The following is a 27,850-nucleotide window of genomic DNA, read 5'->3' on the forward strand; positions in this document are numbered from 1 at the left end:
ATTCAAAAGAAAGACAGCGACTAAATATTGGTTGCATTACAGGATAACATTCATAACTCTCTCTGATTGTGATTACCTAATACTTAAATTACCAATCCATACCTGGCTCTTGTCCTGTCCAGACATGGCAAAGTGAAGTGACTTGTGCGGTAAATTGTTTTTTCTTCGCAGCTTATTTAGGACACAATTTTCAGAATCCTCCGAGACACGAAACAAGTTTCTATGATCTAAAACTTCAACAGTTCCTTGATTCAGGATAAATCAGATTCAAGCAGATTATGAATCGAGACAGAAAGCTTTCTCAAATTACTGTTTGGAGATACAGCATCACCAGTATGAATAACAGACCGGCTTTCAACAACTGAATAATTGGGCCCAAAACTATTCTCTCCAGAATTTAAGAGCACCCAGCCCAATGAAAGCTTCAAGTCCAAAATTAATCTCCTCATTTCAAGAACCCTTGTGAGACCATAACTTATACAATTCTGTACTGCAACGAGCCTGCTGCTGCATTCTTTTCTCACTTGTTATTTAATTACTTTATTGACAAAGGGAAATGACACCTCACTTACGGAAGCAAGCAACAAAAACATAAATTCAAGAAAAGGGACTAACATAATTCTTAGAATTTTCATTCCTTTATAGCAGAGATCAGAGTTCATTTACAAAGCAGATGACACTGATAGAATGAACAATTTGAGAAAATTGCTTTATCAGCTTCAAAAAAGGGATGCTAAATCCTAACCTCGAGTATTAGTTGAACTATAATTTCACCTAGGAAAAAAAATCCCTGCAAGATTACTATTTAACAGGAACACTCCCCTTTGGTTGCTGAATTGTTCCCATTGGATTTCCTACAAAAGCAAACACATCACTCGTGTACAACTTGAACTTATTCCCGTCATCACAATAATCTAACTTGAAAAATAACAAAGATACAAACATGTTATCCTGGATGAGAGATGAGTTGCTCATTTAAAATCAAAGATAACAATGCATCATGTCTTTAATGCTAGTCATACCACAAGGGTTAACACTGTGAATCCACTGACATTTTTATACTCATAGACACCCTTCTAATGGTAAGCATATGTTAGAAATGGCATTCAAAAGTTACCAAAATCCAATTCACAAGCAGATTACCTGTGTTGTTTGCGAAAGAATAAGGCTTTTGAAGAAAGCTGCTTCTAGTCAAACCAAGAGGAGGGGCTGCAGGCCTTGAAACATTAACAACTAACTGATCTGACAAGCTACTAGTCGGTAGGTTTTCAGCTTTACCAAAGCTCATGTCTGAACTTTTTCCAAGAATATGATTCGGACTTTGTGCTGAGCTCAAATTTCGTAAGTGACCCTGTTTTCCGAAAGAAATAATGATGCAAGTCAGAGCTCGTTCATTTACCAAATCAAGTACAATAGTAAAGCCTGGAACTTTAGGTTTTTCTTAGATGGGAGGGGTTCTTCAGCCAGGAAAGCATAACCAGACAATAGATATCAATATAAATACTACCCCTGGTCCTTAATATAAGATCTAGATAACTAATTTAGAGAGATTAAAGAAATTAGTTAAATTAGTTATTTGAAACAAATGTATGTTGACATCCTTAAATTACCGTTATTCAATTATATACATTGAAATCAATAGGGATATTTTTGAGAACACATCATAAATTTATAAGACAAAATAAATTGGAGTCTTATATTGAAGACTACTGACTACTTCCCATATCTAGGACTGGAGATAGCATAATACTTCCTTTTTCTTTTAATTTTTTTGGGGGGGGGGGGGGAACCAGCCTTTTAACTGATTTTAAGTTAGATTGTCTATGCTTCATGAATACATCAGCAATAGCGTTCCAACAAGCCACATATCTTTTTTGCTGAAGGAATCAATATGTGATAGAAGTACGTAAAATCATAGGAAGGAAAATTGAATACCTCCATGTTATCATTATTCTTTTGTCCAAACAAAGGGTCCACATGACGCGAATCTTGGAATGCTATCATTTCATTTGACGACTTTGGACTGGCAATATCTGTACATGATTCATTGCTTGATTCCTGAAAGTAAAGATGACGAAGTGCTGCACGCAGACGATTGTTCCTTTGCGAATAATACACCTTTGTAGCAAGGGGTGCGGCAACATCTAATTCAATTAAAACATATGCATTGTACACAACAGGTGAGGGAGAGGATGGCAAGTCACATCAGAAACAAAGAACTGAAAAATAAGGAAATGTTTGGAAAGGGTTACAAAACATTTCCACAAGAATTACAGGGTTAACGAACTGATTGAAAATATATGCCATTGTTAATACCTCTCTTAGTAAGGTGCTGCTCTTGGACAAGCCTAAGATTTTTATGGTTAGGAGCTCCATGTTCAGAGACAGTTCTTTCCAACACATCCCCGCCTGGAAAGTAAAATAAAAATAATAAATAAAAAAAACTAGGTTATGCTTCCCCCACCCCACTTTCGCAAAGATGATTATACAATACAGTAAAAATGGCCAGGAAGTTTTTCTGAGCTTTAGACCTGAAATTACATCATAGCTAAATGTGCACTGTGCACACTACAAATGAAAGTCAATAAGAGCACAGGTGCAGATAAAAACAGATCGGTTTCACCAGTTACTTTTTCCATTAAACAAACAGCATTGGAGTGATTTTCTCGAGACACAGAACAAATGAAGCCTGTTTGCCTGAGCCAAATAAAAAAATATGACACAAGTGCCAGAGAAAGGGTACTTCCTCATTTTGGTCCCTCTTCATATTTTTACCTTCTAGTTGACCCCTCCATACCCCCCAGTACGCTCCACATCTAGTGCAAATGCAATATACAGAGCAACAAAGTTGAAGCAAATTAAAACAGTCATACGAGCCAGTTTGAAATGGTATTAGGCATGAATATAAATTAAACCTAGGTATATTTTTAATGACCAAAGTTACAATTCTCTCCCTTTTTAATGATAAAACATAGACCAGGATGCACTAGAAAACACTCATCCTTATACATTCTGACTTCAGAGGTAACAAACAGCTTCAACAGAAATATATGCACCTTTGCAAGTATTTTTATTTGCGAAGCTTGCTGATCTAGTCACTCCAGATTCTGTTGCAGGACTTTCTGGTAGAGGTAAATGTCCTCCAGCAATCCTGCAGGGGGAAAGAAGAAGCATGATACTCTACAAATTAAGAAAGGGTATAGCAACTCACGTGGTAAGAATGGGGCAAGGTGTAGGTAGTAATCCAGGGTTCCAACTCCCCTAACGTAAAATTTAAAAAAAGAAAAAAAAAGAAAACTTTAAAACTGCACAATGAGTAATGAATAGAGTCCTAAAATTTAACTTATAGTCATATACAGTGCCTTCCCGCCAGCAGTTTGGGCTAACACGCATCACAGCTGGTCCTGATTTCATAAAAGGGAAGTATAAAGATTCAATGACAAGCTTTTATTGAGTCTGATGCCAAGATATTTCATTGTTGATTACGAAAGCCTTGCTATCTCTGCAACTGGTTTTCTACTCAATGAAGAACTACTTTTTGAGAGGAGGGAGAGAAGTGGGAGTTAATCAACAGGAACAAGGTGTTTGAAAAAGTTTTCAATTGATTACAGTTTTTTTTTTTTTGCCAAAAGATACTGGAAAAGAAAATAGAATCTATTGAGCAACACATTTCTCGGGCATAAGGCAATAATGACGTCAAAGTGATCTGACTCCAAAAACTATAAATGCATCAAGAACTAAGGAAGCATACAATTTATGACGTTTTGTAGGAGGTTGCATTACAGAAGCTGGGTGATCTCTATTTCCAAGATTAAATCCTGTACCGTCCATCATAGATGCTGCGTCTACATGAGTATTTAAGGAAACTGGTACAAAGATGAAGCTTTCCAATTAACTAGTATATAAATTTTGTAGCATAACTGAGATCCTTATCAGAAACTCAACACTAGCTCCCTGAATACAAATCTGCCAGACATATATACCCAACCATGCCAAGAAAATTAAGTTTAAACCATATATACGTGACCCACCTCACCCTAAAAATGTCAATGTCAACTACCTACATTGCACTATTTATGAAAAAAAATATATCTTAGTTACCATTCTATCAACGACTTTGAAACATAAAAAAACTGCAGTCCCCCACAGTGATATATTTTTCCAGGAGCAAGAGGAATCAAAGGGGGAAAAAAAAAAGTTAATTTTTCCGTTACAAAAATCATGTTAAAGGCATAGCTAAAATTTATTTGGTTGTTGGAGGAGGAAAGGATCAGAGTAATTATATCAAATAGAAGTTATGAGCATAGCAGTAATCCTATTTATCTGGTCCAGATGCCTTTTTTTTTTTTTGGGGGGGGGGGGGAACTGATAAACAAGTTGATTTATCCTACGAAAATGTAGCAAACTGGGCGAACCACCGGCACAAAGTTTTTTTTTTTTTGTTCGGTGGGGGGTTGGGAAAGACAAGTATCAATAGAATCCACAGCCTCAGCCCTTCCCTGCTCCCCAGCTGCTGAAGCTTGGTCCTTTGACAGGTTAGGAGGTACAAAAATTTATATTACAACTAACTGTGATTACCATGTGACAAGAACAAGAGAAGACTGCTTCACTGAAATAAATTTTTAAGGTATAGTGAAAATGAATTTTGGAAGGCATGATAAGTACACAGTATTTTCGAAGGTAAATATATCATAGATTTACTTTCACTTTCGGAAGATAAAAGAACTGAGCACTAAACAGTATTTCCAACTTATTAATTAATTTGATTATTATCATGTGGATACTAGCACAAGAAGTTGATGATAACTTTTTCTTTTCTTTCCTTGGGGGCTTTCGATAACCCATGCTGCCATCAATCTCCAAAATAGTTTGTTCTGTATACTTTAATGACCTACAAAGTTCTGAAGAATTGGGGGCAAAGAGAGACCCAAAAAAAAACAAAAAAACCAACAAAAAGAAAAAAAGGTAAAAACCCAATATTAGTGACTTCATATCCTTTTCGCATGCAAAAGGACCCAAAAATACGCAGATTATAAAATAGCCATCACCATATGCAGGCCTATACAAAATATGAGACTAACAGAAATAGATGCCCAGAATTTGTATGGATAAAAAATGAAAATTATTGCCAAATGCTAACAGATTTTTAATTTCCGGATCTCATGCAAAGTACCAAAGGTAAATAAAGTCCAGTCCTACCTGCATGAGCAGTATATTGGCTGGCCTGAACGGGCTTCTTGCAAGCATTACAACATACCTACAAAATTATCCAAACAGTCAATTATATTAAGTGAAAGTAGACATACTCTTTTTTTGGTTAATAACATATACACATATTTACATATATCAATCAATCAATTGCACGACTTAAAAAGTTGATATGAAAGGCAGAAATTTCTCCCAATGAACTATGCAGAACGCTGTCTTTGTGATGAGTATGACAATATGTAAGGAGGCGGAGGTCAAAACCAAAAATTGTTTTTCTGTTAACCAGCAGAAACTACACCAGAAACAGGAGTCCTCTTCAGGTGGCATACAAGTGAAACTCCCAATGAATATAAATCAAGAAAGAGACCAATGCAGCTATAACCCTTGGCCTTGCTAAGCATCATATAACTTAAGAAAGGAATTAAGCATTTCACAAAAAAATAAAAAGGTTTGAATAATAAGGTATCAAAGAATGCACTGGTGCCACATATCCAAAAGCAAAGACCTTAAACAATAGTGACAACTTACAGAGCTTAAAGAATGCAGTAAGTACTCTGCCCCATTTCCCACGTGGTGCGCACACACAAATGCAGATTTGATTATCATATCATGTACTCCAAATATCAACAGTACAAGGTGGCTAGGGTCATTCAGTGTTTAATTGTTTACAAAAAAGACAGATGGATGCAATCATAACATTAGACAGAATATATGTAAATTAAAGTAACAAGAATTTATTAAGCTGCAGTTGTTTCAGGAGTATTTCTCAATAAGGTAATCATGAATGCACTCTAACCTCAGTAACAAAATTTTAATGCCGCTACCATGGATTAGATAAAAAAAGCGAACAAGAGGCAACCCTTACCAGCTGCAAAGGATCAGACATAGGCCTCAAACCATACACATGCATATCTGCAATAGAAAAAACACTAAACAGTGGTATGAAAAGCTGAAAAATGAAAAAGGAGAAACAAAAGGCAAACATGAGCATCCCATATTTTCCATCAATGAGTTGGGATTGAGGGACATAACTAGTTCCTCCTTGTCAAGTTCTCACGTGACAATGCAAAAGAATTGATGATTGAATTGACCATAAGTGAGCAATTCAAATCAATACAACAGAATTGAACAATTTTACAATTCCAAAGTGCATGAAAACAGTGAGTTGGTTTGGCTTGTTGTAATCCTCTCAAGTGTTGAAAATACGGGATTTCAAGTACTTTTCTAATTAATTGAAAAAAATCAGTGTATTACTTGAAAAAAATCAAATCAGTATATTACTTGGGATGATTTCAAGAATTAATTACAAATTTACAACTAATAAGCTAATCCATGACCCAAGTTTAAGCACTTTTCTAATCTTTTGGTTAGATTTGCCATTATGAGTGTTTCATGCATATTATAAGGATATAATTATGCCACGTCTTATAATGTTATGATTGAATGCATGTTATGATCTGCATCTCATAGATATGCTTTTCAGTTCAAATTTCCATTACAATTTGACAAATATGAATGAAACAAATTAAACAAGCAATTTTAAGGTATGCCTGATGCGTAAAAATTTGGGCTTTGGGACCATTTATATTTCTCTAAGTACCAGCGTTGGTGTGAACTTTCTTCAGAGAGAGTTCTTTATCAATTTAGTGAGAAAGTTTCAGGTGAAAACCTGTAAGTTAAGAAATATATAGAAAAACAATATATATGACCAATCTTCAAAGCTTCTTGATTTGGCTAGACTATAAGAAAGGATAGTAAATGGTTTTGTGTAGCTGTGCAATATAGGGATATTAAATGACCAATCGAGTAAACCAAGATTCCAATAGGCATATTAAAGTATGAGATGACAACCACAAAATTTTTGCATCTTAAAACAAGTCCACCACAGAATTGCTTTCCCATCCAAAATAACAGCACTTCTATGACTCACCCAAGGGGAAAAAGTACATTTGCGTCTGTTAATTTAAGAATGCTGGCTTTAGCAGCGCCTTCTAATTTCACATTGCGAATTAGTATTTTTCAACACTGAAGTTACCATACTTATGAGTTATAAAACTCAGTCAAATAAGTAGGAAGTCCACAACTAACCACCCAGGATAATCCAACATTTTAGAAGCCACATGTTAGTTTCTGTTGTGAACACAAATTCAAACAAACAAAGAGGAGACAGAATATAATAGTAAAGTGATGCCTGTCTTAAGTCTTATTCATATAGAATTTAACCACAGGCAAAAATGGAAGCAGGATAGCATAATAAAATATACAAAACAAGCTGGTGAGGCCACAACTACCAATAGGGCATTGAAGAAGCGTATTGCCAAGAAAAAAATGGTCATATATTCATCTATTCAATGTTAAGGAGAAACTTCTGAGCAATGCATTGACAGAAATTGCCTTCACTCAGTAATCAAATCCAGTCAAAACTAAGACAATGAGTATAAAGAAGGTATCCACACCTTCTTCGTCAAGCAAATTTGCTTCATCAGCATCTCGCAGGTCTCTGAAAACATACTCAGCAGCTGACTTCTGATGGCCAATCTCCTCTTCCAAAGGTTTGCAAGGGAGTACAATGTTGATCAGATATTAAAAAGAACCATAACCCTGTGACTCTCTTACCTTGCCAAGTACATATTATGAAAGCATGCAAAAGCTAAGCATAATCAATAAGCACACAAAAAAGGAGAAGGCACACTTCGTATCCCTGAACTGGAGCCTAGATTCAAAATGTAACACTATACTCTCTGAACTAAGCTCTAATGCTATTTGTTTTATGGGAAGCTAGTCTTTCTCAAAGTGATATTAGTAGTTTTATTTCCAAAACAACCTGGGGAAACTAATTTTCAAAGGCCCAATCTTTGACAGATAAATGATTGTTCCACCTTTTATGATAGTTCCTGACTTCTTGGGGCAAACGAGCATCTTTCAAACTTCAGGCGCCAATGTTGTAATTTGGCAATAGTTCAGGGGCATAAAGTCAATTCCCCACCTAAAAAGGAGAGAGAAATAAATTCTAAAGCTCGATTCAATCTACCTGCCCTAGTTGGGGAGAACCTCCCAGCAGCCAGAAGCCTTGCAATGACTGCCATTCTCCCACTCCCAAGCGAGCATACCATTGAGAGCAGGATATGGTATATCTGCACATTACAACAATCACATCAGTCTCAAATAGGCCTAAACCCAAACAACCAATTCCATCAAAAGTACCAGCCAATCAACGAAGGTCCAAAATACAGACCACATATTTGCAAGAATGAAGCATCGGAAATTTGAAAAAATAAAGGAAAAAAAAAATCGCAGCAAGAAAGTAGTACTTCACCTTAAACCGAAAGAAAATGGATTGACCAATAGACCAATCAGAATCCTCTTAAAAGGGGAAGAAATCCGAAAATTGAAATCAAACAGCCAAATACAGATGAAGTCAGAGCAATGCCAGCGCAGAACAGGGGGGAGGACCGGAGGAGCAGCGAGTAAGGACGACAATGGCGTGAGCGAAAACCCTAGAAAACAGAGAAGCAGAGAATTTATCTTTTGCTTGGGTATGCTATTTTTGCTCGCACGTAAAATATGGACTCTTGGAAGTTTCTCTCTCTCTCCTCCGTGGGGGAGAAGAGGGAGAGATGGCAAAGCCAAAAAGAGAGAGGCTATGTCTGAAGCGAGCTTGGCCGCGCGTATAGAAGCGTTTAGCTTGACCAATAGCTATTAGCTCTATCGTACTCTGCACCACACTGTGTCATCGGCTACGCTGTACTACTTCCCTTGTTCAAAAACTAAAATATTGCACGAAGTGTATTGAAAATAGTTTTTTATAATAGTCACCAAAATATAAATTGAAAAAAAAAATCTTAAAAACATCCCTCTTAAATTTCAAATTTTCAAATAAGAAATTGCTATAAAAATATATTATAATTTCCTTTTCAAATATAATATATTGTTATTAAGGGTCTGTTCGATATGTTTTATTAACAGTTTTTCAATCACGATCTATAAAATATAAGGTAAAATGTACATAAGAGGAATTTTGTCTTGACTTGTGTAAAATATACTTGTGGATACTTATAATCATGATTCTGAATGGGTCCTAACTATAATAAATAAGACTGATTTAAAATTTTAAAATTGAAGAGGTATTTTTTAATTTTTCCAAATAAATACTCCCTCCACCCATGAGATATAAATCATGGAATGAAGTTGTCAGCCTCTTGTAACCCAAAAATTGTAACTTATATGTGGTAATGAAGCGAGTATTATTTTTCATAATGAAATTAATAATTTAAATATTAAAATATTGAGGATAAATTATACAAAAACCTCCCATCCTAACATTTAAAGTTTAATAAGTAAACCCCTTTGAATTTTTAAGTTTGCGTGGATATCCCCTTGAACTTTATTTTTGTGTGAGGGCAACACCTTCAAGCTTTCAGTTGTATGCAGATAACCACATAAACTTTAAGCTTATATGGATAAGTAACGAACAAAATGAATCATGGGATAAATTTATGCATGTATAAAACATAAAGTTCGATGGGGTTATATGTAATTTAGCGTGATATTAATACTAAAACACACACATATATAATACTACCTCCGGTCTTACATATAAGACCTTGTTTGATTTTTATTTTGGTTCTAAATATAAGACCCAAATCCATTTTGTTTATCATATTTATGTATTTTTTCTGAAAGTAATCATTCTAATAATAATAGTTCCAGCCAACACATTTGATTAGTTAACCAACTCTTATAATTAGGACAGAAGGTGGTAAATATTAATAGGTTATAAAACTACCAGAATGTATTAGTAATCAACCTGACAAGAGGAAGGGAGAGTTTTACACGAGAATAATTGGGAGAAATTGTCGCGCTTCACATCCATTTTGAATCGCATACTTGCATGTGCATATGTATGCATGTATGCATGAGAAAATCTGACAATTTGAAAATTTTCAAATCTTAAATAAAAAATGCCTATAAAAAATGTATTATTATTTGCAAGTCAAGTGTAGTAAAATACTTACTGAAGTGTAGAAAACAATCTTGATTTAGAATTTAATAATTTTCAATTTCTTTTCATGGGATTTGCCCTATATGTATCAGGCAAAAATATACATTTTGTTCTTTAACCTTTTACAACGTATCGGTTTAATTTCTTAATTTTAAAAAGTAATATATTTTAATTTATTTGTAATAATCATAATTGTTTTGAGAATTAAACTCAATATATATCAACATTTGAGAATGTTTTATCAACATTTCATATATCAATATCATTATTTTTTGTTAGTAATTTTAAGGTTAGATAACTAAAAATATATTTTTTTAAAGACAATAGACAAAATCAAAACCTTGTATAAAGTTAATATGCTGAAAATATATTTTAGCCTGCGTATTATAATGCTTTATTATGTACCAAAGACCTTAAGAACTCCAATCATTGGATATTAATTTAAAGGGTTAAGGTGTCTGTACTAACTTTATACTAATTTTATGATATACACCTGTTCAAATAAAAGCATCTTCGATTGTGCATTTCTTATGAGTCTTCATTTAGTAATTTGGATTCGTTAATGGATGTGAATATTGGGAATCTGGATAGAAAGGCCCACTGAATTGCAACACTATCTTCCATAAGCTAACGAGAGTTAATAATCACATATCATTAAATACTCCTATGATCTTTAATACAGAATCAAATTATTGAGTTAATTTTGGTTCTTAATGTAAGATCTATTTTTTATATTTATAAATTTTTTCTAAATTACTCTAATGGTACTCCTTCAACCATAATCAAGTAGGAGAATGAGAGGATATTAAGAAAAATTATTATGGTGTTTTAGAAAAAATGTGTTATATTTTTCATAGTTAATTAACTTACATAAATTTCTTAATTTAATCAAATTAGTTAGATAGATCTTTTATTAAAGACCGGAATAATATATTATTATCCCATGTCTCAATTATGAGATCCAATTTGTAGCACAGATGCAGTAATATATTTAAGATCAGAGGCAGTATGACGTTGCTTTGGAGGAGATTGAAGGAAAAGCATTTGGAATGTAGAATTATACAATGTTTAGAAACATGGCTGCAGTTGTTTAAATATATCTGGTCAATGTTTATTTGGATGTTGTAATGAGAAAACTCTGCAAGGTTTATTTGTCTCTTGCCCGTATGCTAGCTAAAGGTCTATTTGGATTGACGGTAGAAAAAGTAAGTTATTTTTAATTTGACTTGTAAAAAAGTTAAATTAGATAAAAGTTAGATCAGGTAATGTGATTTACGTTTGAATTGATTTTTTGTAAATAACTCAGTTTGTAAAAGTAGATTATTATTAAAAAATAATCATTTACATTATAATAAATGAAAGACAAAATAGTATATTCACACTAAAAATTTAATGAGATGACTTATAAATAAAATCAAGAAAAACCTTTTTTATTCTGACTTATAAGACCGGAGGAGTATTTGAAATCAAAAGTATATTTATAATTTATTTATCACTTTCAGTTAATTTTAACTAATTTTTTTTTATTTATAAACTAATTATTTGAAGTTTATAATAAAAAATAGAATGAGTAATAAATTCATTAAAAGCGAAACTTAACGCCTTTTTAACTTCTCTCTCCACTGTTTAGCACTACTTACTAATTCTAATTTTTTCTCTCTTCACGATTGAAAAGTCATGAGTAGCAAGCTTTTACTTATAACTGGTTCTGGTTTTTGATGGAAAAGCACGATCTCCCCATTGCCAATACAAACAATCAAATTTTACCAATCGCACGGTTTGTCATTTGCATCGTATGATTACCCACCAAAACGTCCTCACAAACAGACCCTAAAGCTGGCTTGGCTACTTCTCTATCAAATTGCTAAATTCATACTCTTCAAAGCTTTCAACAATGGTCAAAATGTACACCCCTCCAGCTTCCACACTGGCTGGCTTATCTAATTTATTTTCTCTGGATTGTTTTAGTTACTCCTCTTCTTTTCTAGGCTAAGAAAAAGAAGAGCAAAATAGATAGAATGTGATGTGTAGATAGGAGTGGGATGTACGTTTTGCAGGATACAAAATTTGACAAAACCACAATTAGATTGGAAATACCCAATAAAACCAATTGCAAATTACTTAACAAACACTATCTAAATAACTTGAGAAACGTCTAGGTTAGTTTATTTTAAGTAATTTTATACTGTAGAATGCAATTTTAGGGAGGAGTTTTGTTTTTTGAAATGCAAAAGTGTTTTTTTTTTTTAGAGAGAATGCCAAACAGTCATTTCATTAGTAAATCCTGACTATAAAATTCTAGATTTTAATAGCTAGTTGCCTAAGTGACAACATTACTCATCATGTTTGGATGAGTTTTTAAGTTTTAATTCGACGTTAACACATTTGTATACTTTTATTATATTAAAAAAAATGTTCAAAGAAGGGGATTTGGCATTAAAGAGGAGTTATTCTGAACCCTTTTTCTTCTTCTTTTTGCTAGTGAGTTATTCTGAACATTTTCTTCTGTGGTTAACCTAGATATTTGAAACAGTTGGTTATGGCTTTGTCAACATAAAAGTAGGTGAGATTGTTAGGATCAAACTCTTTAACCAGCCAGTTATTGGTCTTGAGATAACAAAATACTAAGAAAATTACTTCACATAGTTTTTACTTCGAGATTTTCGTGTTGAATCATTTATAGAAACAATAATCGCTTAGTTGAGAAAAATTCATTTGTTTTGCAAGAAATCAAACTAATTGCGGATAATTATTAGACAATGATCCGTTAACTGAATTTTATAAGGAAAATTATTATTTTTTTTTTGCCAGCTGAAGGAAAAATATGTTAAAACTAAGTAGCATCCCGTACTTTAAAGCAAAATTTATGAATTACAAGGTTTCTAACTTAGAAATAGTATGATTTATTCTGGATTTTATCTTTTATATTAAATATTCATCCATATGATATTGCTATTACTCCTAAAGCAAAATTTTAGGAAAAAAGTTGGGCTCACCCACGATCCAATAGCAGGGCACCTAATGTTTGCTTTACTAAGGCTTATCTTTACGGGTACAGAAGCATGACAAGCAAATCTTTTTTTTGGGTCCAATAGGTAGGAATTTTTCAGCTTCACTATGCTGTGGTGATGCATCCTTCAGCGCTGCAATTAAAGTCACAACAAAGTGGCACTTCTCATGATCAAACCCCCTTTCTTTTCATTTAAAAAAATTTTTCCCCTTAAAACAGCATACCAAACTTGGGGATGGTAATATTAATATTAATATCGACATACCAACATATAACATGAAATCTAGAAGTTGTATTATAGATCAAATATAAACACTATATTGTCTTTAATATAATACCCAATGGAGTAATTTATTTAGGCTAAAAAGTTAAATAAATTACTTAATTATAACATACTCCTCCGGTCCTAATTATAAGACCCAATTGACTTATTTGAGGAGATTAAGGAAGTAAGTTAAGTTGGTTATTTATAATAAATAAGTGTTGTCATTCCTAAAATATCCTTGCTAATTAAGTATATTGGCTAAAACTATCATTATTAGAAGGATTATCTTGGAAAAAATGCATAAATATAAGAGACAAAATGGATTGGGGTCTTATAATTAGGACCAAATAAAAAGTCAAATGAGGTCTTATAATAAGGATCGGAGGAGTATGTTACATAATTTTTCTAAAATACTTATATGCATTATATTATATATCAGAATATAAGTCAGGCAAATTAGTTTGAAGAAAAAAATGATAAATATAAATATTTTAAAATAATTTATTTAGTTTTATTAATCTTTTTGAATCAATTAATTAGATCTTCTATTCTAATCAGCAATACGGTGACATTCTTGAAGTAGGTTTACATTGTTGGACCTAAAATGTGAGTAGTTGGCAATGGACTCTCCAGAATTTTCCATTCGACAAAAAATTGTTTAACACGTTTGACTATCCTCCTCCAATCCCACTCACACATTTATTATTGTTACTATATTTTTACCAGCAATCCCACTTACACATTTAGCAGCCACCCCAGTGGTTAAGTTTCGAAATATTTCATAATATAACTTGTTTTATTTAAGATATTAATTTTTTCACATATTTCTTACTAACTATAAAGTTTTTTTTTAATTAATTGACCAAACTTTTCTAACTGATTACTTTCATCGTGGATATTATGATATTTTATAGGAAATAACTAATTATAATTAATTTTATTAAAATTATTATTAAGTGCTTATAATAAAGACCATAATAAAGTGCACCTTTAGAGTTCCGACTTTGTAGGTGGTGAGGACCGGCTAAAAAGTAGGCCAAAGAATTTTTTTTTTTGTTTCAGAAATTTAATTTACACATAGCGACTCTATAGATAAAAACAAATAAGTGATAAGTAGAGAATTTATTTTAATTTTAAGTATCAGGTTTTAATTTATTTTGTTTCATAAATTTATAATGTTTTATAAACTATTTATGCAGCATTAATGCTTTAATAAATACTCCCTCCGTTTTTTATTATAAGATTTAATTTTTTGAATAGTTTTATCTCTTTTTATAAAATTCCTTTTGAGCCTGTCTAAATATTTAATACATTATTACCTATTTGTGCCATAATTTAATGTATTTAATACATTCTCTTTTTTCATTTATCTCATTATTACTCTATCACATCTACCTATTTATGTATTGGAGTATATTTGGAAAAAAAATTACATTTGCTACATATTAATTACTTTTAACTAATTTTAATTATTTTTTTAAACCGTGTGATTTAGTTAAAAAGATCTTATAATAAGAAACAGAGTAGTGACTAATTTAATAAATTTTTATAAATGAGTTATTTATTTTTCATACTAGAAATTATAGGGAGGAGCAATTTATAAATCTTTCATGTTTTAAAAGCCTGCTGGATTGACGCGCGCACATGTAGGGAAGGGGCTAAAAAGGGAAGCCAAACACCGTCCATCAACTTCGATAGTTACGAAGCTGAACCAACCAGGACGGATACGACGGCAAATATAAAGACCCTTTTCCTCATTTCTAAAACCTCACGCACAGACGCGCACACGCTTCGTGGCCTCCGCCTTCATCTTCCTTCCTTTCTCACTTCTCTTTCCCCAGATCTCTCCCACAAATGGCCTCCATAACTGGAACCACCATCTCCGCGACCTCTCTTTCCAGCTGTTTCAAGCACAGACCGGTATTGCAATTCAAGCCTTTCTTCTTCTTCTTCTTCTTCTTCCTGTTTTTTTGCTTCTCCGGTTGATTTACCTAGATTTCGCTGGTGATTGTGTTGGTAAAATGTGCGGTCATGGTCTTTTAGTCTATGTCCTGTCTTAAAGCTGCTCGGACCCTATGCATTCACCTGAAACACATTCATCACTGGTTCATGAGTGCATCATGTATTAGAGTAGACACAGTGTTTATTGAACCTGCTTATCTGTTTTGGAAACTTTTTTTCCTTTTATATTTCTTGTGAAATTGAGCTGGAGATTTGTTGATGTCTGATATTTCGATTGTGAAATTGAGCTGGAGATTTGTTGATGTCTGATATTTCGATGTAATATGACTGTGCACCTGCAAATAAAAAGTGAGGTTTTCTTGCTCGTTTTCCTTTAAAAATATGACTGACATATTTGTCCAACTCTTTGGTCTGTAATTATGCTAACCAAATCAGACCTTGAAGGGAACTGAGTAATTGATTGGAAGCCTGAAGATCTTGCCTGCTTTTAACTTTTACTAGGTCTCCTCTGAGTTATTTCCTTTGAAGCTTTAACAGAGTCGTCACCAATGGCATGGTAGCTTTGTCGAAGTACCATCCGGAGTCCATTATAAATTTATGTCAGTTAGCCGTTGTTTTGATGGAAAGGATGTACTTATTTTAGACGACATTTCTCATTTTTAGCACAGTTGGTGATTTACTGGTTAACTGCTTCTTAGTTTCTATGTCACATTTTAGTGGCGTGTATTAGCAGTTTAATTATTGATTTCCTTGTGCTCACTGACGTTAGAAGAAGATATTAGTCTTATTTTTATTTTTTCCCGTGTTTGTGGTTATTTCTAACTATGTGCTTCTTCCGATGCTCATTTAATTCTTCTTTTTGGATGCAAAAACAGGCCTCTCTTGCTGGGATCTCTAAGCCAAACTCAGTTTCCCTTTCAGTTAAAGGGAAAACTTTTCCATCCATTCAATTGCAATCAAGGTCATCTCGATTTCAAGTTAAATGTGCAGTAAGTTTTTTCAGAAACAAACTCTCGTATTGTTTTTCTTTGGCTTATAGTTTTCTGCTTATAAGAATGGGGTTATTTCTCCTTTAGTTTTTAGTTTTGCGTCTCGACTTTTAGTTAACAGCCATGTTCCAGTCGATTGTGATGTATGAAATCCCTATAAATGTTCCTTGTAACTTCCAAAAAAGAAAAGGTTGTCCTTGCACTATAATTTTAAGTCGGATCATCATGTAGGCCTATTTACATTGTAAAAGCCGATTTTATTCTGAACCATCATCACGGCAAAGCCTCATGCTCAAATCTCAGAAACTTGAAATTTTTTGTTTGGCACTATTGTAGCCTGAGTTTTTGTAATAAGTAATCATGTGATGTGATCGGCATGTAATTTTGAATTTTGAGCAGGCTAAACCGGAGACAGTTGACAAGGTGTGCGAGATAGTCAAGAAACAATTGGCACTACCCGATGGCTCCTCCGTCAATGGAGAGTCCAAATTTGCTGCCCTTGGAGCTGATTCTCTTGACACGGTAATGGCACATTTGTCCTTGCTCTGTTCATGCTATAAAATATTTGAACATTTTTATCAAAAGACAAATTGATTGTAGCAGCTCTACCCTGAACAAGAGGGGATATGTTGCCCTGTTGTAGTTCAGGAGAGTAGCTGAGTCGAAACTCCAAGTAGAAATCCAAACTCCCTATTCTTCACATGGAGTGGGTCAAAAAGGCCTCTGTCTGAGTTTTCTTCACCCCTTCACAAAACTGGGCTGCTTGCTGGCCCTTTTGGTCCTGGCCAGTAAAAGTTGGTTGTTGAGTGATAAACAGAAGTAACGGGACTATCTTTTGACGATGTCTTTGCAGTTCCTTTATCCTGAATCAAACTCTTCATCTTGTAATAGCAGTTTTTTTTTTTGGCCGCTTGGATTGTCCTTGTCTGGAGTCTATCAATTTTGTCTCCATAACATGTTTAGCCCGATTCTGGTACAAGAAAATACCATTTATCGTTTACGCTGTTAATCATTTTGACTTGCTTTTCAAAATTTTTGCAGGTTGAAATTGTGATGGGACTTGAAGAGGAGTTTGGTATCAGCGTTGAAGAAGAAAGTGCCCAGAAAATTACCACCGTTCAAGAAGCAGCTGACATGATTGAGGAGCTGATTGCATCTAAAGCTGCTTAAACTATCATAGAGTAGTCTGAAGTTTATTTTAAACAGGTTCGCCATATTGGCTGAAGGGATTCAGAAGTTACCGATTTTATCTTCTTATTTCAGTATGAGCACTCTCTTCTATGACTCTTGGATCAGTATTATTCATTTGTAGAACTTAAATGACTTTTGTGATTTTAAATTTTCATGTCATTTGCGGAAAGTTTACTATGTAATTGTGATTTACGAGATTTGCCCCTCCCCAACCCCCGATTTTTATTTTTTAATTTTTGAAAATAGTTCTTGAAACAGTGCCTCAGAATTGGTGGGTTAGAAAATAGAATGTTGTACGTCAAATTATTGCATGGACTCGAACAAGTTGTGTCATTCCAAATAGATTGTTAATGTTAATCCGTTTGTAAATATAAATACGACTACTTTCAAGTAAAGGGGTTTTTTTCCACACACAATATGTAGAAAGTCAGAAGCCTCCCATTTAATTGAATGTTTGAAATGAGAAATCACAAAACTATCGCCCATGTGAGCCAGGTCTTTTTCTCCAATAAATCAAAATTTACAAAAAAAATTGAGAAAAATAAACTACTACTTTCGGCCCTAAATATGAGTTATATAAAGTGCTCTTTTTTTTCCCACAAAAAAAGGGTTAATTTTAGTTTTAAATATAAAATCTTAATGTATTTGCTTCTTAAATTTATTATTATTTTGAGTTAAAATATCCATATTAATTTTACTATTAAAAGAGTTTTCAGTTTCGACATGCATGATTAAAGAAAGTAATTTTAAAAAAAAAACATTTATTATAAATAATTAATTTAAATAAATTTTTTAATATCTGTAAATTAATTATTACGATTTTATATTAAACATTAGAGGTAGTATCACTAGAGGGAGGTGTATTCTAAGTTCTGAAATTGACGGCGGCGTCATGCTGTCCCCGGATGCCAACCAAGTGGTTCAAAACAAATCAAATCTTGTGAGCTGTGAGGAGCTCTCGTTGAAGAAAATAAACTCTCGGCCTTTTTTTTTTTTTTTTTTTTTACACTAACCTCTCCGTTTATTTCGTTTCATGTGATCATTGCTTGAAATTTTGATTCCTTTGGTTTTTATTTTTATTTTTCTTTTGCCAACTTACCCACAAGGTTTTATACTCGTCAATTTATCCAAGATGAAAGTCAAACTAAGATTTTAAAAGTGTTTTTACGGTATACAAGATAAATACGTGGAGAAGTCTTCCTCGCTTTGTGGGAAAGTGTTTTTAAAAAATACTTTTTCATCTTACGAAACACCTCTAGCCTACACTAAACAGACTGGTCCCAACCCGTGTGGAGCTAAATGGACACAGGTAGCTTTTCTTTGTTTTAAAAAACATGAATATCTATTGAACTCGATAATAAATTGATTTTCATTCTATTTAAATTCTTTTCTTAGATGGTATGAGATTTAATTATATAAATAATATAAATTAACGAAATGTGTAGAATGTCGGCATTCATATCTAAAATCAGAGGCTGAAATTCTCAACTAATAAGAAGGGAACGCAAGTCACTGGTGAGAGTACCAAGTAAGGAATCCAAAGTTTGTGAGAGGGAAGAAGACAGCAAAAACAGACAAAAAAAAGTTCACCTAAACACTGTTTGCTAATGAATTAATTTGAAAATTTGATCATAGGGCAGCATGCATGTGATCCATTATTGGATTATTAAATAAAAAAATATTAGTAAAAGTTATAATATATATTTATTTATTTAAAAAAAAAGGAAGACAACTAATTCCTGATCATTATGCGTCTCATCACATGCTCCCAATCAATTTTCTAAATAACGTTCCATCACATCTCATTACACTACAAACAGACATGACAGTCCAATGGAATCACCTGCATTATCAAACTTCACATCACTAAATTAACGCAATAATGTCCAAAAATTCTCTGTATTTTCACATCTCATGGCTTTATTAGTCTCTTGCTAGTTAATTACTTTTCAATCACCTCTTAAAATGTCAAAAAAAGGTTTTGGTTAAATTCAAATACTAAAAGATAAATAAGCAAAAAAAAATTTTAGATTGTCCAGAGTATCCTTCCACCCAAACGGTGAGAGACTAATCTCTTGAGATATTATCAGGCGTCGTAGCTGAGACCTCTCCCAATAGTATTTGTTTCATACATAAGCAAAATTGATCATAACTATTCAATCACTCACAGTAAACATCCCAAATATGCACAATCGAATTTCGGAGAAATTAAAAAAAAATTCATCAAAAATTTTATTAGTGAGAAGGACCTGTTAATTTTCAAACGTAGAAAGTATCAGTACTTTGCAAATTTTGTCTGTTCAAAATATCAATATTCTAATTTTAAGTCATTCCCTCATCAGCACAATTTCGGATGAGACACTTTTTCTCAAATTTCCCTAAAATTTTTACTTCATCTCCATTGAAAAATTATTACATAGTTGTTTCAAAATAAATCTATAAAAAAAATATATTATTCACACAATGCTATATGAGAAATCTGCCGAGTTAATAAGCTACGAATTTAACACTAAAAAAAAAAAAGCTACAAATTTACAATTGTGAATCCAGCTAGAAGCCAGCGTGAAGCTGGAAATCCAAAAATGACGGCAAAAAGTTTCAATCATGGGAATCTGTTTGGAAAGACGAAAGGGGGAAAAAGAAAAAGAGAGAGGATCTTTTGTGCCTTTCATGGATAAACACAAACACAAAAAGGCAACCTGAATTATTACAACTAGCTAGGAAAATCTACAGTAGAATCAATCACCCAAAAGCAAATTAAAAGATTCCCAGAGAGCCAGTAAAACCATTACCAGGGAAGTCCATCATATATATTATACATGTAAAAAAAAAAAAACATATCATATGTAATTATTAAGAAAAATAATGACAAAGAAGTAATTAATTATAACACATAGTAAAGAGATTATCAGAAGAATAATAATCAATTTAACCAGAAATTGAATAATAACGAGCCACATAGTGATTCTGCAAAATGCAAGTGTCAGACTCTGCATACAATAATAAACCAGTAAGCTAGAGAACCTGCAAGAGCAGCGGCCATGGCTGCTGCAGAAGAAGCTAGGGTTACTGCAGCAGGAGCCTGAGAATCGGGCTGAACCGGGCCGAATGGTGAGAGTGCAGAGAGTGGACCGCTAGCAGCAGTGAGATCATCGTCCGGGTTGGGAGGGCTCGGGCTTGAGGGAATGGTGGGGATGTCTGAACCGGTTGGAGTGGGCAAAACACCACCTGGGGAAGGCAGCAGAGGAGCAATGTCTGGTGATAGTTCTCTGAAAGGAGAAGAGGAAGAAGAGGGAGAGAGGAGAGAGAAGCTGATGAGGATGAAGGATATGAAGAGAAGAGGTTGATGAAGATGATGATGATGATAATGATGAAGAAGAAGATGAAGAACAGTGAGTGAAGCCATTTTGCCAATGATGAACAAATCAAGAATGTGAAAGACACCTTATGAGAGACTTGGAGTATTGAGTGGAGTTATGATTGCCTCCCCCTCAAAATACTAAGCATATATATATATATATATAGATATATATGGGTTTTTTTTTTCTTTTTTCTTTTTAAGAAAAACATTTACATATGATATCACTAATAAAAGTCATTTTAAATAATTAATAAACTGTTGATTGAGATAATAAGTGACTGATCATGTAAAGAGATTACAATTTTGAATTTCAGGAGATTTTTCATGTCATTAAACTATAAAATCATTAACTTATAAAAGGACCAGTATTATTTATATCTTAAAGTTATGGGTAGAATTGAACTCGTAATTTTTTATTTATTGAAAATTTTTCCTAGCACTAGGTCACAATAGCATTGATATGTCATTAAGATTTGAACCGGATATAATGTTTGAGAGGCTTTTGAGTCTATTATAGTTTATATATATGAAAAAAGTGATTGTCCTGCAGGTAATTTTATAATGATGAGGGGGAGGGGGGAAGTTAAAGTAACTTTATAATTTAAGGGAAATGACGTTGCGTACATAAAATTGGGGGGGAAATGAACATGAAAGAATGGTGAAAAAAATAATGGAGAGTAGGTGGGGGTCAAAGGAAGCACCACGTGGCTGGTGTGCATTGGATGGTGACAAGGGAATGGAGTTAGTAATTGTTTGTTTGGGAGAAGTGGCAAAGGGTATAAGTGGGTCATATGGTTTCATGTGATATGTTTTGTTTGGTATGAGATAATTGATGCCTCTTTGGTTTTGGAGTCCCTCCTAATCCTATTCTCCTTTAATTGATGAACCCATAGCCTTTTGAATTTGAACTTTCCGATGGGGACAACTCTGCCCTTGGCATCATCTTCCAAACCCTAATTCAATGTGTAACCCTAGAGGTTCTTAATTTATTTATTTATTTATCGACCACATATATCTTTCTAACCAGCAAAAAAAATGGCCTAATCGATATAAGATTGGCCCATATTCCATAATCTAGGGAAAGGATCTAATTGGATTATCAATGGTTCAGATTTTAATTTTTATAAATTATTTATGAAAAAATTTTCAAAATATTTAGTGCATTTACAAACTATCATAATTGAATTTTAACAGGGTTTACAATTTATTATTTATTTATTTTTATAATTTAATAGTTTAATAATAGTTTTAAAAAGATTCAAATCTCAACCATTAAAATATTAATCTAATGATTAAAAAAAGAAAAAGAGAAAAGAGGGTGGGAAGGAAAAGGAAGAAGAGAGGTTTCAAACTAATTAATATTGATCTTATTGGTGAAATTAATTGCGCATCAGTTCATCATAATTAGGATATTTATTACCATAGGTTAAAGGGAAAATCTCATATAAATAGCATTTGAATTTTGAAATTCCAAATTAGTCATTCTTATTTCAAAAAGGACAAATAGGTTTATAGGTATTAAATTGGGATTCACAAATTTTAACAAATTACATCAATACCCTTTTTCTCATCCTTTTTTGCCTTCTCTTTCATTTCATGTTCAGAGAGCTATTTTCTCTCTCTTCAAGTTCTCTTCTTTTTTGAAGGGCGGCAGAACTGGAGGCTAGGTATGAATTGTCAAAGGGTTCGATGAAGAAGAAGAAGATGCAGTCTCTGCTACGGCGTTCTGGTATGTTCCTAATGAATATTTCATTATGCTTGGGGTTTGAGACTTGGTATCTCTTGTCTTTTGTTTTCTCTTCTCAATTTCATCACCAACACTATAAGGGGGAGGAGGGAGAGAGAGAGAGAGAAATGAAGTTTAGAGAAGAAGCAGAGAAAAAAAGGGGGAAGAGATAGAGAGAAGAAGAGAGGGAGTGAACCTGTGAGATTACGTAAGTGAGTAGAAGTTGATGATGGGATTTGAGTTGTTCATTTTTGTGGCTGCTTCATGGTGAAATAGGGATAGGATTATTGGGTTTGAGGGTTTATATTAAGTATTCGGTGAATGATGTAGCAAAAATCAAGAAACGGTGGCAAGCAATTATGTGACGTAACTGCTGTTATATGTCTACTGGTTTTTAGTCAATACCATTACGTGAATAGTATATTTCATTACACATGTAGTTAATTATAAAAGTTAATAACTCAATGTTTATTGTGATGTACTTCAGGTGCACGTCCACTAAATGGTTTATTTATGTTTACAAGTTGCTCATTTGGTGAAAACAGGTTTACAAAATCCATTGAAGAAGTGATCACTTTCACTATGAAAATTATAGATTCTACTATGTGTTTTGTAAAATTCAGCATGAAATTTTATTGGTGGTTAAAAACAGGTTACCTATCTCTCAAAAATAGGTTGCAAAACCTATTCACAAAGCGGTCACTTTTACTATGAAAGTTATAAATCTCAGTATATGTTTTGTAAAATTCAACTTGAAATTTTGTTAGTTTTTAGAAACAAGTTGCCTATCCCCTGAAAACAGGTTATAAAACTCATTGAAGAAATAGTCATTTTCACTATTCAAGATTTAAAGTTGTAAATCCCACTATGTGTTTTACAAAATTTAACATTAAATTTTATTGGTTTCTAGAAACAAGTTGCCTATCCCTTGAAAACAAGTTGCAAAACCCATTAAAGAAGTGGTCGTTTTCACCACAAAAGTTGTAGATCTCACTATGTGTTTTGTCAAATTTAGCATAGAATTTTATTAGTTTTTAGAAAAAAGTTGCCTATATCCTGAAAACATGTTGCAAAACTCATTAACAAAGTGGTCATTTTCACTACGAAAGTTATAAATCTCAGTATGTATTTTGTAAAATTTAGGACAAATGGTTTAATAATACTAGAAAATCAAGCAGCTTTATATTCTCTGAAAACAATTTTATGTAAAGAGTAGAGACGGAACCAGAAAGAGGAATGCTAGACAATAACATTTTAAGCTTTTGGGACCCATCGAAAATGCTTTATGAAGAACAATATTTAAGCCTCCTATTTGTTTATCACAGTTGGCAGTGTTACTTCAGCGACCTTCTCGACCGCGGCAATCTTAAGGAGTATGAGTTATTTCAGACAGGAAAATGTACTTCAACAACAGTAACCAACTTCAGTGACGGCAATCTACTCTTGCGACGAGGGCAATGTGATTTCAAAGAACCTTTTTCAGTGACTTGAGGAACTTGGATTTAGTTTTCCTTTAGGTTTCATTATAATGAAGGTAGCTTTTAACAGCATTTGTGAAGTGATTAGCTATTTTCAAAATAAATATACCAATTTTCATAATGCGTTTCACAATCTCTTTATTTGTAACCATTTCTAATCTATTTGTATATAATTTTACTAAACATCTAATGATAATAACAACTTATGAAATAAAAGTGACTATTTGTATAAGGAGTTTTACAATTTGTTATAAGCTATTTGTAGACATTTTTACAAAACAAGTAAAAAGAATCACAACTTACCTAACAGAAGTTGCCATTTACATTAGGGGATTTGTAACTTATTTATTTGCAACTATTTTTAATGCTTTTATCTATAATTTTACTAAATATATAATGAAAATAACAACTTACAAAATGAAAGTGATCATTTATGTAATAAGTTTTGTAATCCATTTTAATCAACGTGTCAATACGTGAAAATATTCAACCGTTTTTTCTGTCTTACTCTAGGGGCGTAATAGTCATTATACCAAAATCGGTAAATTTGAAATTCATACCTTATGTCCATTTGACCATTTTATTTATTTAGATCACCTTTTTATCTTTTTTAATTTTAATGAGTATTTTTTTTGTTATTTTCCCTAGTTTAAACTTAAAAGTAACGAGGATGAAAAAGATGAGATCTATTTTTCAAGTTCCATTTTTTCCTGCTCCTTGGAAATCTTACATGCAAGTTAAGTATTCACAAATATGGTTACTGCAAATGCCGTTAAAGCATTATTATTTTCTGGGTACCTATATAAAATCTTTATGATGCATGAATCGTGATTATGTATGAATTTTAAGTTCAAAAGAAATTATATGACTATTTTGGCAAGTTTGGTCTTAGTTCGAGCAATATCATACTTCCTCCAAATCGGTATGTGTATGTCTATGCATCCGTATGCATATATACAAACGTAGATGTTTACTCATTTCTTTGCAAGCTTACTGAAGCATCCGATTTATGTAGAGATGTCAAGTTTCTGCTTTGCATCTAATGTTCTTGAGCACACAGTTACAGAGTTGGCTTCCCCGTTGGGTACTGTCATGTGGAGAATTAAGGCCAAAGTTTGTGACTGTGAATGAAGAATGTACTCGATTTTGTCATGCGTTCTGATCTGCTGTTCAAGACTACGTCTATGGTGGTGGGCTTAGCCCGGAGTGGAAGAATCTCTCATGCACGCAGACTGTTTGACGAAATGCCACATAGAGACTCTGTTGCTTGGAATGCCATGATAAGTGGATACTCTCATTTGGGACTTTACCACGAAGCTTTGTCCCTCTTCGGTGACATGAGAGTCTCCCACTGTAGACCCGATAACTTCTCATTCTCTGCAACGCTGAATGCGTGTGCAGGTGCTCGCCATCTTCAAACTGGCACAATAATTCATGCTTTAATTGTTATTTCAGGGTACTTATGTTATCTTCCAGTGTGTAATTCGCTGGTTGATATGTATGGGAAGTGTTCGAGTCCTGACGATGCAAGAAAAGTTTTTTATGAAATGAATTGTAGGAATGAAGTGACATGGTGTTCGCTTCTGTTTGCATATGCAAATTCTGGTCTATTCAGCATGGCCAGTGAACTGTTTCATAGGATGCCTGTAAGGGTTGAAATTGCTTGGAATATAATGATTGTAGGATATGCTCAGGTTGGAAAAGTTGAAGCATGCTTGCATATGTTTAAAGAAATGTGTGAGAGTTTGTATCATCCTGACCAATGTACATTCAGTGCTCTCATGAACGCTTGTGCTGGTTCATCAGATACTTTTTATGGATGCATGATTCATAGTTTCATTATCAAATCTGGTTGGACCTCTGCTGTGGAGGTAAATAACTCAATTTTAAGTTTTTACTCTAAATTAGGTTGTCATGATGATGCTATTAGAGTATTTGAATCCTTTGACATTGGTGCTTTTAATCAAGTGTCCTGGAATGCCATCATCGATGCCCATATGAAAATGGGCAATACCCAGGAAGCTGTTCTTGCTTTCCAGAAAGCTCCCGAGAAGAATATTGTTTCCTGGACTTCTATGATTGCAGGTTATACGAGAAACGGTAATGGGGAACAAGCTCTTCATATGTTTGTAGACATGGTGAGAGACTCAATCCAGCTTGATGATCTAGTAGCTGGAGCAGTCCTACATGCCTGTGCTAGCTTAGCAATGCTTGAACATGGGAAAATGGTCCATAGTTGCATAATTCGATCCGGCTCACACAACTACGTCTATGTCGGAAACAGCCTGGTTAACATGTATGCTAAATGTGGGGACTTGGAAAGTTCAAGGCTTGCATTTCATAGTATTATTGAGAAGGATCTGATTTCATGGAACACAATGTTGTTTGCACTGGGACTCCATGGGAGAGCTAGTGAAGCTCTTTACAGTTATCATGAAATGGTAACATCTGGTGTAAAACCAGATGAAGTAACCTTCATAGGGATTCTAATGACTTGCAGCCACGCGGGGCTTATATACCAAGGCCTCAAGTTTTTTGAATCAATGAGATTAGATTATGGGCTTTCTCATGGAACAGATCACGTAGCTTGCATAGTAGACATGCTTGGAAGAAGTGGGTATGTCCCAGAAGCCAGAAAAATTGCCGCTAAGTATTCAAAAACCATCACAGATAGGACCAACTCACAGGAAATTCTACTTGGTGCTTGTTATTTTCATGGAGATATAGGAACTGGGAGTACTGTGGGAGAAGACTTGAAGAAGTTAGAGCCATTCAAAGAAGCTGCTTATGTGTTGTTGTCAAATTTGTATCTTGCAAGTGGGAAATGGAAGGAAGCAGAGAGGTTGAGGAAAGAAATGGTGGATCAAAGAGTGAAGAAAGTGCCTGGAAGTAGTTGGATTGAAGTGAAAAATGATGTCGCTGCTTTTGTTTCTGGAAACAACAATTCACATCCTCAAATGGGTAACATATATGAGACAGTTTGCCTTCTCGAATTAGAAATGAGACATCCTTGGCCTGTTCACTTTTTTTATTGAAGATTCTTTTATGAAGAATATTGGATGTGATAAGACAATGATAGAAAACTAACAAACTTGTCAGAGCTATAATACCAAATTAACAAATTTGTCAGTCGCCAGAAACTAAATTATTATTATTATTGTTAATTTATTCTTGAAACAACAATTGCAAGTTACAATAATGTTTTGTCAAATGTGACAACTAAACAAATGGTGTTGGAAACTTAATAATTAATACTCGGATAAAATCCAAAGCAATAACTTTTTTCGTATAACCAATTAGAACTCTGTTATCAAAATAGATTTGAACTCCATCCCCCCTAAAGAGGGAAAACTTGCCTTTAAGGTAATTAATTAATTTTTATACAAAAAAAATAAAATCACATTATTTCAAAGTTATAAAAAATATATCACATATCTTTTTGTTAAATATAAAATAGTATGACTTCTTAAATGCCATTTTTATGCGGTAAAAACTTATCATATGGCTAATACCCACTTTAATGGAGAATGAGATTTGTTTGTTTGGCAAATCTCTGTCATCACTTGAAAAAAGGTTGTTGTGTGACAAAACTCTTCGTATATTGAAGCTATACAAGATAAAATCACTCAAAATAAACCAAATTAGCTGAATCGGTGAA

The 27,850-nt window shown here is 33.5% G+C and overlaps 4 protein-coding genes across 6 annotated transcripts; 2 read left to right on the forward strand and 2 right to left on the reverse strand.

Annotated features, from left to right (window-relative positions):
- Window positions 1-603: 603 nt before the first annotated feature.
- On the reverse strand, window positions 604-8,922 carry LOC114737836 (uncharacterized). Of its 3 annotated transcripts, XM_028925822.1 has the most exons (13): window positions 8,525-8,922; window positions 8,240-8,342; window positions 8,088-8,135; window positions 7,665-7,751; window positions 6,074-6,120; window positions 5,200-5,257; window positions 4,785-4,901; window positions 3,752-3,845; window positions 3,057-3,151; window positions 2,317-2,409; window positions 1,936-2,144; window positions 1,144-1,351; window positions 604-854 (listed from the first exon to the last, which is right to left on the reverse strand). In XM_028925822.1, exons 3-13 carry the CDS (start codon window positions 8,125-8,127, stop codon window positions 802-804), a joined length of 1,101 nt encoding a protein of 366 aa, XP_028781655.1. In that variant the 5' UTR covers window positions 8,128-8,135; window positions 8,240-8,342; window positions 8,525-8,922; the 3' UTR covers window positions 604-801. The 3 variants fall into 3 exon arrangements, with proteins under 3 accessions (XP_028781655.1, XP_028781654.1, XP_028781653.1); XM_028925821.1 differs by lacking the exon at window positions 8,088-8,135 and having other exon boundaries at window positions 3,752-3,839; XM_028925820.1 differs by lacking the exon at window positions 8,088-8,135.
- A 6,316-nt stretch (window positions 8,923-15,238) lies between these two features.
- LOC114737839 (acyl carrier protein 1, chloroplastic-like) lies at window positions 15,239-17,860 on the forward strand. Its single transcript, XM_028925823.1, has 4 exons — window positions 15,239-15,405; window positions 16,323-16,436; window positions 16,836-16,958; window positions 17,478-17,860. Exons 1-4 carry the CDS (start codon window positions 15,340-15,342, stop codon window positions 17,604-17,606), a joined length of 432 nt encoding a protein of 143 aa, XP_028781656.1. The 5' UTR covers window positions 15,239-15,339; the 3' UTR covers window positions 17,607-17,860.
- Window positions 17,861-20,504: 2,644 nt separating this feature from the next.
- Window positions 20,505-21,089, reverse strand: LOC114737840 (classical arabinogalactan protein 25-like). The gene has a single exon (XM_028925824.1). The coding sequence runs from the start codon at window positions 21,031-21,033 to the stop codon at window positions 20,611-20,613; it is 423 nt and encodes a 140-aa protein (XP_028781657.1). The 5' UTR covers window positions 21,034-21,089; the 3' UTR covers window positions 20,505-20,610.
- Window positions 21,090-25,183: 4,094 nt separating this feature from the next.
- LOC114737848 (pentatricopeptide repeat-containing protein At2g36980, mitochondrial) lies at window positions 25,184-27,278 on the forward strand. Its single transcript, XM_028925832.1, has one exon. It carries the CDS (start codon window positions 25,320-25,322, stop codon window positions 27,225-27,227), a length of 1,908 nt encoding a protein of 635 aa, XP_028781665.1. The 5' UTR covers window positions 25,184-25,319; the 3' UTR covers window positions 27,228-27,278.
- Window positions 27,279-27,850: the final 572 nt, after the last annotated feature.

Source organism: Neltuma alba, unplaced genomic scaffold (assembly GCF_004799145.2).
Source record: "Neltuma alba isolate B1F8T4 unplaced genomic scaffold, ASM479914v2 tig00013499_pilon, whole genome shotgun sequence".
NCBI lineage: Eukaryota > Viridiplantae > Streptophyta > Magnoliopsida > Fabales > Fabaceae > Neltuma > Neltuma alba.

Coding starts and splice junctions, on each gene's coding strand:
- LOC114737840 (XM_028925824.1), bottom strand. CDS start 21,033: ATGGCTTCACTCACTGTTCTTCATCTTCTTCTTCATCATTATCATCAT.
- LOC114737848 (XM_028925832.1), top strand. CDS start 25,320: ATGAAGAATGTACTCGATTTTGTCATGCGTTCTGATCTGCTGTTCAAG.
- LOC114737836 (XM_028925820.1), bottom strand. CDS start 8,321: ATGGTATGCTCGCTTGGGAGTGGGAGAATGGCAGTCATTGCAAGGCTT. Junction 7,752..8,239: donor GTTCTCCCCAACTAGGGCAG/GTAGATTGAATC, acceptor AACCTTTGGAAG/AGGAGATTGGCCATCAGAAG. Junction 3,152..3,751: donor CCTACAAAACGTCATAAATT/GTATGCTTCCTT, acceptor TTCCCCCTGCAG/GATTGCTGGAGGACATTTAC.
- LOC114737839 (XM_028925823.1), top strand. CDS start 15,340: ATGGCCTCCATAACTGGAACCACCATCTCCGCGACCTCTCTTTCCAGC. Junction 16,437..16,835: donor GATTTCAAGTTAAATGTGCA/GTAAGTTTTTTC, acceptor AATTTTGAGCAG/GCTAAACCGGAGACAGTTGA. Junction 16,959..17,477: donor GAGCTGATTCTCTTGACACG/GTAATGGCACAT, acceptor AAATTTTTGCAG/GTTGAAATTGTGATGGGACT.